The 21,309-nt window shown below is 32.6% G+C and overlaps 2 protein-coding genes across 4 annotated transcripts in view; one reads left to right on the top strand and one right to left on the bottom strand.

Annotated features, from left to right (window-relative positions):
• The first annotated feature begins 4,756 nt into the window (after positions 1 to 4,756).
• On the top strand, positions 4,757 to 15,577 carry LOC139491339 (protein PIF-like). Of its 2 annotated transcripts, XM_071278969.1 has the most exons (11): positions 4,757 to 4,895; positions 5,902 to 6,069; positions 7,049 to 7,268; positions 7,940 to 8,054; positions 8,356 to 8,547; positions 9,119 to 9,266; positions 10,275 to 10,411; positions 10,566 to 10,935; positions 11,384 to 11,582; positions 12,050 to 12,419; positions 14,817 to 15,577. In XM_071278969.1, exons 1-10 carry the CDS (start codon positions 4,835 to 4,837, stop codon positions 12,414 to 12,416), a joined length of 1,977 nt encoding a protein of 658 aa, XP_071135070.1. In that variant the 5' UTR covers positions 4,757 to 4,834; the 3' UTR covers positions 12,417 to 12,419; positions 14,817 to 15,577. The 2 variants fall into 2 exon arrangements, with proteins under 2 accessions (XP_071135070.1, XP_071135071.1); XM_071278970.1 differs by lacking the exon at positions 12,050 to 12,419.
• A 1,700-nt stretch (positions 15,578 to 17,277) lies between these two features.
• Positions 17,278 to 21,309, bottom strand: part of LOC139491340 (glucose dehydrogenase [FAD, quinone]-like) — a 33,475-nt gene continuing 29,443 nt past the window's right edge. The window contains exons 12-14 of one of the 2 annotated variants that reach the window (XR_011656520.1): positions 19,798 to 20,020; positions 17,461 to 18,397; positions 17,278 to 17,406 (exon numbers count right to left, since the gene is read on the bottom strand). Coding sequence is in view for 1 of the 2 variants with exons in the window: in XM_071278972.1 (XP_071135073.1) it covers positions 18,238 to 18,397; positions 19,798 to 20,020 (383 nt within the window). In the remaining variant the exon portion in view is untranslated. Of the gene's footprint in view, positions 18,398 to 19,797; positions 20,021 to 21,309 lie in introns of both variants that reach the window. The other variant, XM_071278972.1, reaches the window with a different exon arrangement.

The raw sequence follows: 21,309 nt of genomic DNA, 5'->3' as shown, positions 1-21,309 counted from the left end.
ATTGATTGATTGATTGCTGTATAACGCCACTTTCAACGGTATTGTTCTATTTCGTGAAGGTCAAATTTTAGTGGTGGAGGGAGCCGTAGTGGCCGGAGAGAACTACTGACCTTCTGTAGAAAAGGCATAGTCAATTACGATTAGAGTCAGATGTTCTTTATTTATTTTTTAAATGAACACATTATAAACTACGCTGGTCATTTACCCCTTTGTGCTATAAAACAATGTTTGTATATTTTATTTGAAGAAAGAAATACACACCCAATTTCAACTCGATTCATTAAAGCCACACTGTCGTTTCGACCATCCCGTTTTGCTACGTTTTCAAAACGTAAAGAAACGGCAATATTCGTTGAGAATCGTATCGACCCGTACTTAAAACGGCTATATACAATGTACGTAGCTATGCGTTGATTGATTCGTGATCGGTCCTGTTTGTATTGGTCTGCATAATACAAACGTGACTAAAAATAAAAACGTAGTAGAAACGTAGAAAAGCGCAGTAAAACGTAGAAGGCACGTAGAAATACGTATTAGAAACGTGCCTGATATATATACGTACTAAAACGTATTTGGTTTTATCATATACTTAGCATTGATATGATAGCTTTTGCATTTGTGTAATGAGCGGAAGTACACAAGCCATAATTTCCAACCCGGGCTGATAACTCGTGCACAAAAATCCATAATAGTGCCTCTCGTGCAAGTTACTTCCGGTATTTCCGGTATCAGTTGTTTACTTTTCGATTGTGACGTCAGACATTTTATGACGAAGTCAAAATACGGGAACTTTTGTGGGGAGAGTTTAGTACTTGCTAACAAATGATCACAAATGCCATTGGCAATTATGAATCATTTTATAGTACAACAAACATGGAGTAATGCTGATCATAAAACTCTTCCAAATTTTCAATATTTCAAAATGCCTCTATAGCTATAGGAAATGATACCATAAATATATATGAAGGTAATGATGCTGTTGTTGGACAAGTATATCTAGTATAATTGATTCATAATTTAACTTCTTTTTATCATTTACTTAGCATTGATATGATAGCTGTGTAATATGTGTAATGAGCGGAAGTACACAAGCCATAATTTCCCACCCTGGCTGATAATCCATATCTGGTGCATCTCGTGCACAAAACCCATAATAGTGCCTCTCGTGCAAGTTACTTCCGATGTTTCCGGTATTGGTTGTTTACTTTTCCATTGTGACGTCAGATATTTTTTATGACGACGTCAAAATTTACGGGAACTTTTGTGGGGATAGTTTAGTACTTGTTAACAAATGCCATTGACAATTATGAATCATTTTATAGTACAACAAACATGGAGTAATAATGATCATAAAACTCTTTCAAAATTTTCAATGTTTCAAAATGCCTCTACAGGAAATATTACAATAAATATATATGAAGGTAGTGATGCTGTTGTTGGACAATTATAGTATATTTGATTCATAATTTAACTTCTTTATAAATTGTTTGACTGTGTTAGTTATTGCATTTGTTTATTTGCCTTACATAAAACTATTGTCGGAAGTATATGATAAAGCGATTATTACATGGCCTTTTCCATATCAGTCTGGGTATCATCCCTCGACCCATATCAGCACCTCGAGTCCGTCTCGGGCTGATATGGGGGTCTCGGGATGATACCCAGGCTGATATGGAATAGGCCATGTATTAATCTCTATATAAAGTTTTGACTGTTTTAGTTATTGCATTTGTTTATTTGCCTTACATAAAACTATTGTCGGAAGTATAAGATAAAGCGATTAATACATGGCCTTTTCCATATCAGCCTGGGTATCATACCTCGACCCATATCAGTACCTCGACTCCATCTCGGGCTGATATGAGGGTCTCGGGATGATACCCAGGCTGATATGGAAAAGACCATGTATTAATCTTCATATAATCACTTAAGTGTTATTACGGTTAAGTACGTATCTGCAGCGTTTCGTCAGGTTTTTGTACAGTATATTACGCTTCATGGAACGCATGACTAGGGTTCATTACGTTTTTCTAGACATTATTACGTGTAGATGCGAATTACTTCGCATCTTTACCTTTTTCCACGTATAATAAAAACCACGTATATCTATATTTCCCGCCAATTGCTATATTATATATTTTGTCAGTTTAATAGCAAGATGGACAGACGACGAATGGAATTGACAAATTTTGGATATTTTTACATAGTTATTTCAATAAATCGTTGCCAAATCATATATTAGCACCCTAAGTCCATAGATCACATGGTTTTACGAATATATAAGACGAACTATAATAAACTAATTGACCATGGCCATGTACATTGCTATGAATCCAAGCCATTGCATAGTGAAACTTATTTGAAAATACTGTAATTTTTTTAAAGGACTCGACACCTCGTGATTTGTTTGACGAATACTTTGTTATACTGTTCTTTCTGTTGATCAATTTAACAAACACAGTAAAGAATGTGTATCAATAGTTTGTAACATGTTAATTGCCCACAATACTGTGTCTTTCAAGATTGTATGCCTAGGGAAAACGTAAAGATGTCTTTTTGTCAAATAAACGTTATTCCTTTTCGTCATCTTTCAATTTATTCAAGTGTTTTAGAATATTGTTCTTTATGAGTGTTTTCTGTCTTGCAAACACTATTGGAAATACCAAGGAAACCGACTGCAATACAGATTTGGGTTGAACCATTTTAAAATGTGTCATTTCTTTGTTGAACAGTCACTTCCAGGATAACTGTTTTAATTTCATTATTTAACTACTAGTATCCCTTTTTCGTAGTGAACGAAATTAGACGCGTACTGGCTCCTTGTAGTACGTACTGAAACGTAGTACAACATACTTTATACGTAATAAAACGTATTAAAACTTAGAAGAACGTGCCCCGTGTATTTATAAAAAAAACAATACGTAGACGAACATATCAAAAGGTTGCAAAACCTAGTAAAAGGTACGGACCGTTAGAAAATGACAAAAAAAAAGATACATGAAACGTAGCATTTCTAAACGTACTAAAACCTGGCTGTCGAAACATGACAGTGTGACTGAGGCTTTAGTAATATAGATAATTTAATGTTCAAACTTCATTATTATACAAATATGCCCGTTATAAAATATAGTCAATACTAATATACGTTAGATTCAGAAGAAGAAGAAAATAATGGAAAATATTTAATGACAAGGTGTAAATATGTTAGTAATGAAAACAGATTGAAGGTTAATTTGAGGTAATTGACCGCGACAGCATAATCAGATGATGTGTTGTATAGAATAATAAATAAAGATTTAAAAGAGTTCATGGTCAAGTGATTATCAAGTTTATGTAACTGCTATCGACAATTGGATAGCTGTTGTGATCAAAACCTGTACAATATTGATGGTTAAATAAACATGTTGATATAAAGAGATAATATAAATGTTTTTTAATTGACAAAAAAATCCTAGTTCGTTTTTTTTTTTAAGTAAGCGATCCGATATAAATATACCTGCAATATTTGGTTTTCTTCAAGTAACTACTACAACCGCCTACATACTAAGTCCGATTGCTGGAATTGTTGTATTGATCCCCGACCTGGCCAAACCAAAAAACTTTAAAAAAAAACAATGTCATGATTGCTGCTTCGCCTTTCAGAACGCGGATTTAAATACATGTAGTTGGAGCTAAGACTACTGGACTCGAGTCAAAAATAAACTGCTCAGAAAGAAAGAAATGTGTTTGGTCTTTTCCATTGTGAACTCAGTGTGTCTAGCACGAAACAGGGTCCATACCACATCAACTTGTTCTCTTCCATTTTCATGTAATATTTGCCACTGGCCGTTATGTACGAAGCTTGTGTGAGTTGTTCCTGGTCTTAAATAATGTAACGAACACGATAAGAATAGTTTAAAAGTTCGTTTACTCTGCATAGCACACGAAATAAAAGAATAAAAGCTATGACTGGTAGGCTCGGGATTCGAATTTGTGCTTATGGAAAATAATACATTTTTTTCTAAATTAATTTCTGGTGAGCTAATACAATTACAACTTCAAGTTTAGATATATCAATGACCGCTGAGGATAGTTAACTTGAGAGGGATAATTAATAGCAACTACAAAATATTTAAATTATATGTATGTTCATATAATACCGAAAAACGCGAAAAAAATTATATTAATAGAAAACAGAAAAATAACGGATTTTTGGGGAAAAAAGGGGGAGGGTAAGATATCTTGTCTCCAATTTTTTTTAGAATCTTATCTAACTGAATGGAAATTTTTAAATCTCGTTAGACTGTAGTTCGTGTGGAAATCTTTACTGTGTAATGAGTTTGACCAAGGTTGAGACATGGAAGACCGATTTGAAAAAAGATAATATGACAAGGTCCATTAAAAATCACTCCTCTTTTCATTGGTATTTGATTCAAAATAGTATCAAACAAAGCTATCATACAGATTTAAATTCAAATAGCACATTAACATTATTGTTAAAGACACGCCTGGTGGTCGTCTATATTTGATATTTAAATTTGTATTGAAATATCATGAGTGAAACATGTACATTTCATCGTACTAAATACAACTTAAATTATCTTTAATCCAAAATGGAAAATTTTAAATATATAATTAAACGTAAAATATAAATATTTAGAAATCTTATTAATATAAACAATGATTTAAATTTTTTATCGAAAAGTGTGTTTTAATCCATAAATTCATCGTGTACATGAGTGATATCACGTGGGACAGACCTATATAATGTTAGACTTAACGCGGGTATGGCTGTATTTCAAAGTCACTGTCCTGAGCAGAAGGACCTTTTTAAGTGGGACCGATTCAAAATCAGATGTTCCTTGTCAACACTTTCTTCTTACTGTTGGTTTTGGGGATTCAGATACAGCGGAAGGGTAAGTATATTTAGACAAACTAATTAATGTATTAAGTTTAATGAAACTACTTTTTTAAATGTTTGACGTTTTTTTTTTTTTTTTAAGTTTTCTATTGTGCTAAGCACTTTTGGATTGTTTATCGAATTTTATAAATATCAATTAACATCACTTCTAGAAAAATATGTTAACTACAGGGTCATCTTCTTGTCGATTTCTATTGTTGGATTATTTTTGGGTATATTTAAATTTGTTCTTTATTTAGCACGTGGTCATCTTTCAGCTGGACTGTTCGCTTCTTTTTTTTTTCTTTTTTTTTTCTTTTTTGTACCTTTACTGTTTCACCATTTCGTCTTAATAATTTGACACTAATTTTTTAATTGTGTAAATTCTGATATTGATTATATAATAAGTGAAATGACTATTGTAACAGGAACTGAGATAACAAAAAATATTATGAAACTCTCGCAAATTGTTCAAAGAAAATAAAAAAAACACCTTTAAAGCTTAACGAATTTTTAAATCATTAAGGATATATGTCTTTGTAGCCTATTTCATAAGAGTGATAGAAAGAAATGAACTGACCTTGCCTTCTTTCTCTAAACCCACATGTATAGTAACCATTTCCTTTAAATTTGTAATTATCCCTATAATAATTGGTCATTATCAAATAATAGAAGGAAATAAAAACTCATCTATATAACTCAACGAATTTTGGAACAAAAGTTCATTGTTCTCCATACCATAAGTGTGAATAAAGGAAAAGAACTGTACGTTTTTAAAAATAAAGAAATGAGATGAGACAACTACCCACCAAAGTTCAAATGAATTTATTGTAAGCTATTACAGGCCACCGTATGGCCTTCAACGATGAGTAAAATCCTTACCGTATAGTCGTCTATTAAAGGCACCAACATGGCAATTATGAAACAATTCAAACCCTCCAATGACCATTTATGTTATATGTAGGTATATATGCCCGTCCAAACAATTCAAACCTTCAAATGACCATTTATGTTATATGTAGGTATATATGCCCGACCATCGTCGGACATTCGTAGAAGTTGTCCGTCAACCGGCATTCCACAAGGCTCTCAGAGGGGTGTCAATGTCAGACACGACAACAAGCCAGTATTTAAGATAGATGTCGGAGGAATACAGAAACATGGATATGAATCAGGACAACAATATGAAGGTAAGTTGTGGTTGAACTTTCAACCCTTTTATTGTCCGATTTTTACCGAATCAAATTCGGTCGTCGAGAATTTATCATGTTTTGAATTCGTTTGGTATTTAGTTGAACTAAAGCATATTTTATAAACTGATCAAGCAACCATTTTGATGCATATTTCACCGAAATAAATCTTGTTGAAAAAAAGATCAAGCAAACGACAAGTTGGAATATTTTTTTTTTTATCCAAAAGTGACGTTAAAAGATGCTAAAAATATATTCTCATATAGCTGCGAATAAAGCGGACCGTAACACAGGGGAAAAAAACTTTGGCCTTAATTGTTTCAACGAGAATTATCTATAGATTTTAGTGAATTACTATAAAGTCATCACTTTGATTACACAATGAGCAATAAATAAATCAAGACATAAATATAAGATTTTAAAGATTGAAATAAATATTCTGGAACATGTTCTTTTTTCTGCTAAGTACTTTCTTTGGTGAATGTTAGTTGTGAACCCAGTGGCAAATATTTCATACATTTTGATATGACGGGAACATAATATGTAAACAATTAGTTAATTCAAAACTTTTTAGAGACCGATAATACTATTTGGCATTTCAACTTGATAAAACCGTATCGAGATATTTTGGTATAATGTCATTGTGCTTACATTTTATGAGGGTCTGGATGTTGTTAAACAAAATAAAGAATAATGGGCTTCAGGTAAAGGAGAGTAAAATATGAGCTGCACAAGAACGAACAGATAATAATGGGTCGGAGAGGGGTGATGCGGAATTAAACGGGAAAATCGATAATAAATGTTAAAAAAAATTTAGAAAATGGCCTATAATTAAAAAATAAAGATAACCAAAATAAAGACTCCCACCAAGTCCGGACCCTTTTACGGGAGTTCTAGTGTAATATAACATTACAAGATATCAGTTTTTCTAAAGGCTTAGTTTTTATTTGTCATTACATATATTTACTTGTTTGTTTAGTCAATGTTTTGGCACAAGATCCAAATACACAGTTTGGAGATGTTCTGCTCTGGTTGCAAACAGAATCGGACAGATGCAAAGTTGGAAAACTCGGTGCAACCAAGGGATTGTATCTTCAACCAGAAAACTGTCCACATATGGTTTTCAAAGACACGAAACCTGCAGCACATAAATTTACTTTCAAGTGGACGGCACCTGCTTGTGGCTGCATACTTATCAGGTATTCTACTTTATATTTTTACTATTAATATCGATATTTATCAAATGGAATTTTTATCAATTACTCCGAGGTTCAGTAAAATTATACATATATATATAGTCTGATTTACAGGAAATTCTAGCATTGTATGTAGTTTGGTTAAATTGGTTTTTTTGTATTTTATTTTCGTATTTTTGTAAATTGATGTATAATTATTATTTTCATGATAAGCTGCATTTTAAAGTGGACATTTGTTCTATTTGATTGATTGATTGATTTATTTAAGTTGCAAATATTGCATGCACATGTTCAGGACGAGAATACATTAATAATATAGAATAGATCGGTCCTGTTATAGAGACTGTTGCGATGAAGGTTTTGGAAATTGGGACTGCCACTAGAAAAGTAGGGCTTCGGGATAGGCCATCTACGACCCCTCCGTGTTTAAGGCCTCACTGTGACTTTGAGATGAAGGACATCAATAAAATCGCTGTTCCTTATTTTTGTGTGTGTTTTTTTGTTGTTGTTGTGCATGTAGTAATTTTGTGTCACGGATGAATACCCCATATCCTGTAACTATATTTCTAGTTTACAGTTATTATTAGGGTTTTATTCTATTTTAAAGTTTTCAATCCGTTCTTATATGATATTTTAATTACTTACATGTACGTATATTCGAATGTTTATTTTAGAGCTCGTGTGGAATCTGCTGACAAAAGCGTTTATTTTATGGAAGATGAAGATGTCGTTAATGGTTACCTGACTAAACGAATATGCCCCCAAGAAGGCTCGGTGACATTAAAACAGGTAGACAATAGATTTGTTGACTTAATAATGGCGGCCATGTTTATTGTCGCATTGGCACTCATACCACATCTTCTTATATCTACGTAAAGGTCTGTTGATATTCAAAGCATTAAAGCTTTGATCTCATATTTTGAATATTTCTTAAATAATTCTAGCAGTTTCGTTAAAAGTCAAGAAAATGAGTAACAAAACATTTTTGTACTCTCATATTTTCTGTAAAAGGAAAATGTAAGAATTCATCTAATTTTGATTTCGGGTTAGATACATGCAGCTTTTAATTTTTCTATATCTTTTTTTTAAGATGTCGAAACAAGAGAAATACAAACTTCTATGCGAAGTAACGGATGGAGCTACAGCGGATGACGTTGCCAGACGGACGTATGTCCAAACGAGACGAAAGGTGGACTTTAGTAAAATGCCATGGATTGAACAAGAAGCTTGGATACTGGTCTTTGACCAAAGAATATTTGAAGTACAGCAGTGTTGTAAAATGGTGAGATAAATACCTCCTTTTTTGTGATTACTTTGCCGTTTTTATAGTGATTTCTTGGTAGTGTTATAATGATTACTCGGCCGTTTTTATAGTGATTTCTTGGTAGTGTTATAATGATAACTTGGCCGTTTTTATAGTGATTATTTGATTACCAGACCAAATATTTTATGATTATTTGATATTCCAGATATTTTCAATTACTTCAGTATCTTATTAATGATTAATGTATTTATATTGAAAAAACAATTGTGGTTATGTGATTACTTGGTCACCCCACGAAGGGCCTCATTATATTTCAATTTGAGTTGTTCAGTAGTTAACTTGTACAAAATATAAACGCTGTGTTGCCTATATAAGAAGGACATTGAATAAACAACAAAAAGCGTAGATTGGGTTTTCAGAATCGAGAAAAAAGGGGGGTTAACGAATCGAGAAATATTGAGAGAAATACTGAGAGAGAAAAAAAAAGAGAATAAAGGGCTACTTGGAACTTATCCAAAACTTATATAGAAAATAACAAAAACCGTAATGGACATATATTTTTATACCGTGTAATTTGTTTTTATCTTAGATTCCCTCTGAGCAAGAGGGCTGCTTGTCTGATGTCAGACGCCACAGGATAGACAAGTTTTGCGCTTATGGAGAGTCCATTGTACCTTTTACTGATAAAAGAAGAGATTTTATGATCAAGAGACAGGATGAATGCTGCTGGAGGCTAGGTAGGTATCGATACTAATCAAACATCGTTTAAATATCTAACATCGATGGAACTATATAATTATGAATTGATGAAATAAAATCTACTGTCGATGAAATTGCATCCAACATCGATGAAATTATATCTAACATCGATGAAGTACTAATCATTCGTCGATACTTCATCGATGAAGTTAAAACAGTTGAAGCCTAGATCACTTGTATACGATTGGTAGCTTTAAAGAATTGTAAACAAGTTGTTTTTTTCTCTGTATACTTAACATCCAGTGGCAAATACTCGTGTATATTTAGAGGCAGAATACGTTGATTATTTTTTCAAACAATCACGTAGACCAGGATTAATATTGGCAAAAAAATCATGAATGTTCAGGATGAATCGAGCTATTGATAACAAACTTCAAGAGATCGTACAAATGAACGTTTGATTGGATTTATCGGACAAGTGCTAAAGCCAATCAAAACTTATTTGTTCTTCGTCGGTTTGTTTTGCAGCCCTAGTTTCGGAGTCTTTAAATTAAACGTACTGTTTTCATTTGTTTATAATTGTCCTGAAGTCTGTTTTCAACTTTCAAAGGATCGAAAATGTTACCATTTGAGAATGCGTAAAGATATGCGAACTGTAAGTTAATGAATATTCATTATAATTTGAATGCAGCTATATACTCCAAATATGACATTTGACATTTGTATATGTCATCCAGTAATAGTTTTACCTAAAATATACCAGAACGACATTTTGATCTTTTTATGTCGTCATTGTCAGGAGTGTAATACAAAGCTAGTGTTTCTTTTGTTTTGTTCTGCTTTAGCAATGTATTAATGACTTGTATTTATCTATTAATCACTTGCATACTTTGAAATACATTATAATAGTGGACTTGTGACAAATTAAAAATAACAAAATCTTCATTGCTAGAGCAAAACAAATCGAAACAGCTAACACCAACCTGTTAATGAATATGAGATTTTATTATGAGATATGTTCCCTTCAATTATCAGTGAAATTTCAGGCGAAGGGAGGTACCAATGTTTTTCAAGTGGCTCTATGATGGACGGAACAGGTCGTCATGTTGATGCCATAGAAAACATGGATGAATCGGACCCTATTAATGATTTGGAGGATTTCCGAACAGAAATTGGTTATAAGGTAGATGGTATAACATTTATTGTTGTAACTATTTGTATCATTGTGATTATAATTACTTTAAGCTTGAAATTGTCTTATTTTTAAATAATCAATTTTTGTTTCAGGAAAAAATTAATCAAACGACATATTTTAATAAAATTTTATTTTATTTCAGCTTGTACAATCGAAAAATGATATGGATGATGACCTTCAAAACAACCGAATGATCCTGACAAAGAACGAACCAAAGAATGATGACAATATTCATTCAGTTGGCAAGATGGCCGATAAAAAAGAAATTCCCCATGATGAAAGTTTTAGTAAAAATAAAACAGATGATTACAACGAATTGAAAGACGATGAAAGTAACGAAAACGAAAACGTCGATGAAAGCGAAAACTTACCCAAGGAAGAAAAACAAACGAACAACAAGCATAAAAATGATTTAGATGTAATAACAGTTAAACTTGTTACAAGTCCATCCAGACAAAAAAAGGACGACATCACTACTTCGACATCAACTTTTACAACGGAAACTTCCAAGGGTATGTTAATGTATATGAGGATTTGAACTTGTATGGCTCACATACGATAGGAGGCATTATGTTTTTCGGTATTTGCTACTATCCGTTAGTCGTTTATTAGATTAAAGTTTAGTTTTAACTAACGTATGATAAGAATGGCTTTAGCTTATGATCAGATCAACTTGAAACTAAGTACACATATTCAGTGTAAAATGAAAAACAGTAAACGCAACACAACATAAAAAACTTAAGACTGAGCTAAATGGAACCCACCAAAAACAAGAGTGGTTTCAAGGGATCCTGAAGAGTAAGCAGATCCTGTTCCTATTGTGGCAACTGTCGTGTTGCTCATGTAAAGGCAAGCCGGAAGGTATGTCTAACGTGGTAATCAAAACTCATTATAATGCATATCCAACACATTATGGTGTTTGCGTTTCGTTTATGAAATGTCGAATTATATATATTTTAGTGTTGAAGAGAAAATTTCAAAGAACTAAGACCAAACTTGAGTGTTGTGATCTGGGAAAGAAGTATGGTATTGGTAACATCCATGGTGATGCTTGGGACATGTGTGAAAACGAGGCTCACGTTACAGCAAAACAATACAAAGCCGGAAAGAGACGATGTAAAAACTTCTTTATGCGCTGCTGCATTGAACATTCAAAAAGGTAAAAACTCATGCTCAGTTATTATTAGCATCTAATTTAAATGATGTAATAATCACAAGATATAAATGCACATGGACATTGTATTCTGATTGCCATGATTAGCACTGATGCTTGAATAGTCTTAAACAATATTGTATAATCTAAATAAAATATATTTGGGAGCAAGCATTGAACTTCAAGGGGGGGAATATGTTTTTTTGTCTGAGTCGGCTCAATTTTATTTAGGTTTTTAATGGTATCAATCAAATTATTTGTCATTTTTAACACAATATATAAGTTATTGGGTAAATCTGGATTCAGATTTGTTATCCTTATTTGTTTTGTTAAGAGGAACACATTTCCAATATCAAATCTGTTAATATCATTCGAATGGACAAACATGACATTATATTTTATTGGTGTGCTAACTATGTTGTGATATTTAAAAAAAAATAAAAAAAATAAGCTTTTATTCTGTACTTTTTCAGAATTTTAACTAAAATTCGTTCTTCTACCAGACAAATTGTTCCACGCATACTAAATCATCTGAAAATACTAAGATATTTTCTTAAAGTGATTATTCCACTGAACGGAAATTCCAAATACACTTATGGACGAAAGGCCAATGAAGTCGTTCAACTCATTGAAAATCTAATTAAGAAACTTGGTAACCCAGATTCGAAATTAGCCAAAAAATTACACTCACCTACGAATGGCATAGATAATAATAAAGAGATAAAAAGAAACAAACTACCAACTACGAAAATCAAAAATGGGATATCGGTTATAGATTTTTCATCGAAAATAAACAACATGGCTTCGGAGTATCATGAGCATGGCATGTCACGTGACTAAATGGTAATATGATCATTGCTTTTCATCATCATACTTCTGTGCATGCTTCATTCATTTTGCTTATGGTATATTTTTTGAAAATTTGCATAACCGCGACGGCTGATGGCTTCAAAAAAGACTTGAAACATAAAAGATAAGGTTAACTGTAGAGTTTATAAATTATTTATTTTTTCTGAAATAATTATTATAAATTCTTATAAAATTTCAGTCAAAACTAACGAATTTTCTTGAAAATATCATATCTTTTGTATAAAGCACATGGAATACTAAATCCTAAGCGGAGCAGTGCTTCTGATATAGGGGTCGCTGCTTTTCTTGCATACACTTTTCCAGGGGAATTACAAATTAGTTCTTTCTTTTTTTAATCTGTAGTAACCGATTGTCTCTTAATAATAATAGTTTCAGTGATCACTTACATTTAAGTGAACTTGAAATTAAAGATACTACCGACACAGATAAATCTGCTTCATATTTAGACCTTTTTCTCGAAATAACTACTGATGGTAGGTTGAATACCAAAATTTATGACAAACGCGAGGATTTTAATTTTCCTATAGTCAACTTTCCATTTCTGTGTAGCAACATCCCAGCGGCACCAGTATATGGAGTATATGTGTCTCAATTGATACGTTACTCTAGGGCTAGCTCAAAATACGTTGATTTTGTTGACCGAGGAATACTGCTTTCTCACAAGTCTTGAAACATAAAAGATAAGGTTAACTGTAGAGTTTATAAATTATTTATTTTTTCTGAAATAATTATTATAAATTCTTATAAAGTCTCAGTCAAAACTAACGAATTTTCTTGTCAAATGTCATATCTTTTGTATAAAGCACATGGAATACTAAATCCTAAGCGGAGCAGTGCTTCTGATATAGGGGTCGCTGCTTTTCTTGCATACACTTTTCTAGGGGAATTACAAATTAGTTCTTTCTTTTTTTAATCTGTAGTAACCGATTGTCTCTTAATAATAATAGTTTCAGTGATCACTTACATTTAAGTGAACTTAAAATTAAAGATATTACCGACACAGATAAATCTGCTTCATATTTAGACCTTTTTCTCGAAATGACTACTGATGGTAGGTTGAATACCAAAATTTATGACAAACGCGAGGATTTTTTTAATTTTCCTATAGTCAACTTTCCATTTCTGTGTAGCAACATCCCAGCGGCACCAGTATATGGAGTATATGTGTCTCAATTGATACGTTACTCTAGAGCTAGCTCAAAGTACGTTGATTTTGTTGAACGAGGAATACTGCTTTCTCAAAAGTTGCTAAGACAGGGCTATGAATCAATCAAATTAAGGTCATCACTCAAGAAATTTTACGGTCGCCATCATGAGCTGATTGGCCATTATGACAATAGTGTGTCAGAAATCATATCTGATATTCTTCCTCAGACATAATAACCTTCCATCATTACCGAACTGAACAAAGAAATAACACGACGGGTGCCGTATACGGTGCAGGAAATGCTTACCCTTCCGGAGCACCTGATTTCACTCCCGGTATTTAGTACATTTCGTGTTGTTTCTTATTTATTTTTTATAACTGTTGATGTAAATGTCCTTTGTTTTTTTTCAGTCTTTGTTTACTCTTTGGTTTTGATTGTTATTGTCTTCACTATTATAGTTTTTTGTAATTAAATGAGGGACCTGTTTGTTTTACGTTTTGTATGATAGCAAGTGGTGTAATGCAGTACATTTTTTAAATTGACCTGTTTATTCCTGTTCAGTATTTTGATCATCTTGAAAATTGGAACACACCAACATCAAATCACGTGATTTTCGACAATTCATTTTGCTTCTTTCCTCATTTTAAGTAACCTAATCATATGCTGCATTGACATTAACATTAATTATTATATATCTCCGAAACTAACCTCAAAACAAAATAAAAATTTTCAAGTTAGTATTTGGGTCAAAGTTTTCAACAACACATGTTTTTGATGTTTTAACCCTCCATGCACTGATGCAACTTCCAAGCAAGGAACGAAGCTCATAAACTCGGCAATAAAACACAGGACTTCGGGAATGTCCGGAGAGCCGAAAACCTTGCTTCGAAAGTTGGCATCGATGAATGTTTTGATTTTAAAACTGAATAGAATTTTATTAATTTATGTCATTCGAATTGCTTTAATTTATATCTGTAGTGTATGTATTCCAAGCTGCTATGTTTTGGACATTTAGATCAATGTATTTCTTCTTTTTATAAAATTTAAATTTTATTAAGACAAATTAACAAAGAATTTCTTGTATTTGTTTTGTTTTGATAATTTTCAAATTTAATTTTTGTAACATTACATCAAATTGAAGTATGAAATCATACAAATTTAATGTTCCAGTACTTATGTTACCATGCTGTCCTCTAACCGTTATTTTTTCCATTTAAAATAGGACAATTGTAGACGTTGACGACGATTCGGATGACAATGAAGACGATACGGAAATAGATGAATTAGATGAAAGCAAACAAATCGTCAACGAAAATGAAAACAATGAGAAGGCAATAACAAATGATAATGATGAAAAAGTAACGGACGATGAAGGTGACGAGGACAATGATGATATCGATGATAATTCACGCAGACGACGAAAAAACAAAAACAATCGTAAAAGAAGGAGACGAAATAAAAATAAGAAATCAAGGAGTGAAAAATCAAGAAAACGAATCTGACATTTCATATTTCTTTATAGCGACATTATATCGGATACATTAATTTATTTTTTTCATTTGAACCATGGTGTACATTTAATTCATTATTTATTTAGCAAATACAAAATATTTGTATTTGCTCACCTGGATTCAGCGATAAGCTAGGGCTATTCTATGCAACTATATACAATGTATGTACTAAATTTCCTAATTTGAAAATGAAGCGTATGTGTTCAGAAGTTTTCAATTAGATTAACATAAGACATGAGATTCAAAGAGAGAGTGAGAATGATAGTTAGGTGGAGAGAAAGAAAGAGAACCAGTTCACAGAGAGATAGTGATTTAAGAGCTAGAATTTGAACCTGCATCAACCAGTGTGAAAGAACGCGTGCGTGAGTGAGAAATAGGGAGAAATTAGCAGTGTTAAACACTTTTACTTTATTGTTTTGTTGATTTTACATTTGGCATTAAATGCACTTAATCATTAAAATTATTCACAGTATTTGTTAACTCTTCTATATAACATTTATAGTGATTTCAAACAATTATTGTGTTAACTCTTGAATCCTATCCATGTTAATGATTTCGGGATATTAGTGTTTTACTCTAGTAGTAGTAGTAAATGAATGTTATAGTGTATTTCATGATTTATTGATTGGTTGTTGGGTGCTTAACGTCCAGTGGCAAGTATTGCATGCATGTTCGGGACAAGAATCAGTTTTAACACAATAAATACAATAGGTAGGTCTTGTAATAGAGTCCATCCAGGAGGAAGGTCGGGGATATTTAGACTGCCACTGGAAAATGAGGGTATATTGGATAGGGACAGAAATTTTGCACATCAACAGGCCACCTACGGACACCTCAAAGAGTTGTTGCAAGGATTCATACCGTGCCGAGAGCGTGGCACTCTCTTTAGACGAGACATCTTATTCAATTTCCCCATTTTGACCGGACGTTTGTATTTCGTGACTTTCTTTTCCAATATCAATAAAATTTCATAAAAAAGGTCGAAAGTTTTACCGACTCCCTCACGAGTCAGTTCATTTTTAAGGACAGTATGTGTCACAGATAATCACGGATATGTTGCAATTGTCATAACCTTCTTATAGTGTGACATCACTGAATGAGACATATCACAGAACATGCGCAACACGACGAATGCCACAAGTGAAGCATGAACTGCTTACCCTTCCGGAGCAACTGAGTTAACTTCAATTAGTTGTGGCTTTCGTATTGCTGAATTTGTAGTTTTCTGTGAGGTGTGTTGCGGATTTTTTTGTACTTTCTGTCGTGTTTCACATTTTCCCATGGCATTGTCAGTTTTTCTTTGATATATATAATGAGTTCTAATGATAAGTGTCCTTGGTATCTCCCACATCTTTTTTTTAAGTGACGCATAGATATGCATATTGGCTTGAGTTCAATTGTCTTTGCTTTCACCAAATTGTTCTGTATACATTTAAACAACAGAAGAGATAAAATGAAAACGAATGCAAGAAAGTGTGATTTTCTTTTATTAGCTCTGGGTCGATATTGCTGCTTCCCAAAGGGTTGAATAAGCCAAGTAGTCAGTGCTTCGAAACCTAAATTATTTATTACTCACCATTCTTAAAATTCTCGGTTGATATATTTAAAATTAATTATGAATCTTACCAATTCTAATCTCCTCAACAAAAGTTAACTTAAGATGGAACTGGCTTTTCTTGTTTGGTCCCTTTCGGTTAGATATTTCCTCAAGTGCTCTACTATTTAAAGGTCTTTGGCTTTCATTTTAGGGGTTTGAGATTTTTAAATGTTTAGCAGAATTTTCTTTCCCTGAAGAAGCACCTGAGATCACCCCCTGAAGTTTTGGTTGCGTTCGTGTCGTCAAATCCTTAAAGTTTTCTTTTTGGTATTTTGTAGACTCTTGTTTGCCATTTTATCTTTTTTTTTGTCATGGCGTCGTCAGTTTGTCTTCGACTTAAAATTAAAGAGTTTTTAATAAGAATTTTTTATTTTCTGCATTCTTCTTAAATGAACATTGCGTTGTTTAGACATTGAATTATATCATTCTTTTACTTAAAGCAATTGAGAAGCTAAGACATACAAGTATTGTCGCTAAAATGGACATAGTTCGGAATGTAGATTTAACGTATTCCAAATTTACTAACAACATGATCCGATAATCTTTGATACATTCATACAATGAAATAACACTGCTAAAATATAAAATATGTTTAATCCTACAATCCATTATGATAATTATTATCATAATTATCATAAAGACAACTCTATCTAATTTAAATGTTTTTTTATAAAGACAACTCCATTTGAGTTACTTTAGTAAATGTTTTTAAAGAAGAAAAACAATAGATAATTATGCTTAACTCAAATATTCTTTATTTTTCATCATATTTGATCGGTTTGCAACGTCGAAAATATTTTTACCTAGATATTGCAGTAGCTGCTAAGTTCTACAAGGTAGTCATCTAATTGATACTCCACTAATTGCTCACAATTTTTGATGCACGAACTAAAACGATATCAACTTAAGTAATTCGTCCATTTGAATTATATCTATGGTAATGAATATTAAAAACAATAAAATTATTTACATTATAACAACCATACTCAAAGACGAAGATGCTGCAAAATAAGCATTATATTCGTTATAGTATATAGGTCATTCAATACCTTTCTTATATACACACGACTTATTTACAACAAATATCGTGATTTCCTTGACGTTATTCATTCTGATATCCAGTTCATGAACTTGTATTACCTCAAATTCTTCACATTTCTCTAACAACTCGATATAATCAAATACGAGAATACTTCGATTCAAATTCAATACGAGTAAAAAACATCACCTCTATATATAAACAACTGGCAGGAAAGCGTCATTTACTGGCCGCATATGAAACCATGACATTCAGAAAAGAGGCAATTATAAAATCGTGCAACAACATTATTGTGAGGTGTAATCTACTTCCATGATCGCTGGTAACAATCAATATATATTGTCAATAATTGAGAATCTTCTGACACCATACAACAAAGAAATAAGTCTTTTTAGTGTGTTGCTTAATCTGCCGTATTATCGACAAATATTTCTTTGTGTTCAAGGACATATTAATATTTAAACAAGATTGTCTGATTCAATTCAACGCTTATACATTAGCGTAATCTGTTTTTCTTGTATGTTTTTCTGTAGGTCGACTTGATAATGTCTGAAGCTTTCTCCGCCATCATTACAATAGGTGCATATTGATCTCCAGAAACATGAGAGGGCATAACCGACGAATCTACCACTCTTAATTTATCTATACCTTTGACCCTGAAATTGAAAAAAATCAGTACAAGTTCAAGGAAATCGTTTTTAATTAAAATTCAATGAAAAAATGGTAGTAAAAACATGTCATAGATACGCAGATTCCAATTCAAGACTAAAAAATCGGGAAAAAACAGTTATGTAAAATAAATGTTCACCAACGTTTGTTTACTTTGTATTTTGACTCGCCGTCTTGCCCCCAAACTGGACAAATTAAAGTCAAAACTAAATGATAACTTTGACTATATTTTATAATCACCTCAGTTGTATCTACACCTGGAACTTACAGCTTCAAATTAATACAAATGTCAACGAACACAGAACGATCCATAAAACAGAAATAAATGAATGATTTGTATTCGCCCTGATGAGTAATGACATTTGCTACAAACTGCTTTTAGAAATAAGTTATATTTGGGATAAATACATTTCAATTTATTATAAATGGAATGACACTTTTAATAGTAATGCTATTAACAAATAGTTGCCTCTAAATATCCGGTTTTATTTTAAATGTTAAATTTGCAGAATCTGATGCAATTGTTACAAATTTAAAGTAACTGTTATTTATTGTTGCATGCATATGGAAGAAAGGAATGTGATGAAAACGATCAGAAATGTTTATCATATATCAAACATTATGGTGCAACGGATATCACAGATATATGTTGATGGTTTGAACGTTGATTGGATGAACGGATGAAAGTTTTCCACCCAGTGGCACATATTACACCTCAATGCCGATTGCTTCGTTGGGCGGTACAACATACTAGTCTACACGTTCTTGAGTTTGAAACGTTAATCAGATAGTTTAATCTGTGGAGATTGCCATGCTCTACATGTTACTGTTCCTTTACAACAACCCTTTTAAGATATGACCCGGAGCAAGACTAACATTCTGCTAAGCAGTAGAAAATGCAAGTCTTTATGTTTTTAAATTGACTGCACTGTTCTTGAATGTTTATTGGTTGTTGTTTCGACGGGCCATCTATCGATGTTGAAACAGCTGTCGTAACGGTTGTGTAACGTGTAGAGCATTTCAATCATGCAATATAAGGCATCGAATTCAACATCCCAATTTTGACCGTCTAATTATAATTTAAGTATACCATACGTTATAATCCAATACATTAACAGGGGTCTGTATGAGTGAATGACTTGACTAATATCCTTATGAAATCTAAATGCATTCACATAAAAGGATAAGGGCAGATTACTCATTCCTACAGTTATCAGGGATGTGACGGTAGTGTCCGAAATGGCATATGGTCATATGAGAGTCTCATACGACTTGTAGTTGGTGTGTTTCCTCGTTTTTTAGTTTGTAACCTGAAATTGTTTTCTCTCAATCGATTTGTGACTTTTGAACAGCGTTACTCAAATGTTGCCTTTATTTATCTTATTACCTTAGCTGATGGTCAACTACGGAAGTGTTATCATTATTGCCTCCCATTTTGTTAGTGCCTACAATATTGCTTGCTGGTATTGCGGTATATCTGATAACACACTCAAAGTAGGCATCGCTGTTTGGTTTGTGACCACTGCATTTTTTATATAAATAAGGTGGAAATCTAGGTATAATCTTTTTGAAAGCTTTTGTTTTCGTCAACTTTATACCAGTTCTTATACCTGCAAGTACAAATAAACAAATATAAGTAGCATATTCAATAATTACCAGATGTCTGGCTATCTTAATAACAAAAACAAGGAAATAATTGTGGTTACCCTATTTAGCTCATACATATAACCATACTTGGCCACAATCATTATTGGGTATCTAGTTTAAATTAAAATATGTGCGGTGACCCGCTAAACTAACCAAGATGGCCGCCATGGCTAAAAATAAAACATAGGGGTAAAATGTATATTTTGGCTTATAACTTTGAAACCAAAGCATTTAGAGCAAATCTGGCAGAGGTTAATATTGTTAATCAAGTCAAGATCTATCTGCCCTGACATTTTCAGATGAATCAGACAACCGGTTTTTGGGTTGCTGCCCCTGAATTGGTAATTGGTATAAATAAGTCAACATGACCAAAATGACCAGTTGACCCATTAAGGAGTTATTTCCTTTTATAGTCATTTTTACCATTTTTTCGTAAATTTTTGTTATCTTTTACAAAAATCTCCTCTGAAACTACTAAGCCAAATTTACCTATACTTGGCCATAAGTATCTAGTTTAAAACATGTGTGCGGTGACCAGCTTAACCAACCAAGATGGCCGCCATGGCTAAAAATAGAACATAGGGGAAAAATGTATATTTTGGCTTATAACGTTGAAACCAAAGCATTTAGAGCAATCTGACGTGGGATAAAATTGTTTATGATGTCAATATCTATCTGCCCTGAATTTTTCAGATGAATTGGACAACTGGTTGTTGGGTTGCTGCCCCTGAATTGGTAATTTTTAAGGAAATGTTGCTGGTTTTGGTTATTATCTTGAATACTTTTATAGACAGAGATAAACTATAAACAGCAATAATGTTCAGCAAAGTAAGATCTACAAATAAGTCAAATGACCAAAATGATCAGTTGACCCCTTAAGGAGTTATTGCCCTTTATAGTTTTTACAAAATATTTTCCTTTGTAATTATAGGGCCAAGCTCATTACAGATAGAGACAATTGTCAGTAACAAGGATGTTCAGTAAAGTAAGATTTACAAACAAATCACCATCCCCAAAACACAATGCCATGAATCAATCTGTGTCCTTTGTTTAATATGCACATAAACCAAGGTGAGCGACACAGGCTCTTAAGAGCCTCCAATTTTTAAGCCATCTTGATTATGGTTTGCTTTTAAAAAAAAAAATAAAAAAATCAAGCCTTCCAATTGATATTTTATCGTGTGTTTTTCTATGTTGTGATGTTATACAATTGTTCCATAAAAAGGGAGAAGGTTTGGTATCATTGAAACGT

This window comes from Mytilus edulis, chromosome 10, assembly GCF_963676685.1.
Source record: "Mytilus edulis chromosome 10, xbMytEdul2.2, whole genome shotgun sequence".
In the NCBI taxonomy this organism is placed as follows: domain Eukaryota; kingdom Metazoa; phylum Mollusca; class Bivalvia; order Mytilida; family Mytilidae; genus Mytilus; species Mytilus edulis.
Note: the sequence above shows the minus strand (reverse complement) of the source record. Positions and strands in the feature narration are given on the sequence as shown.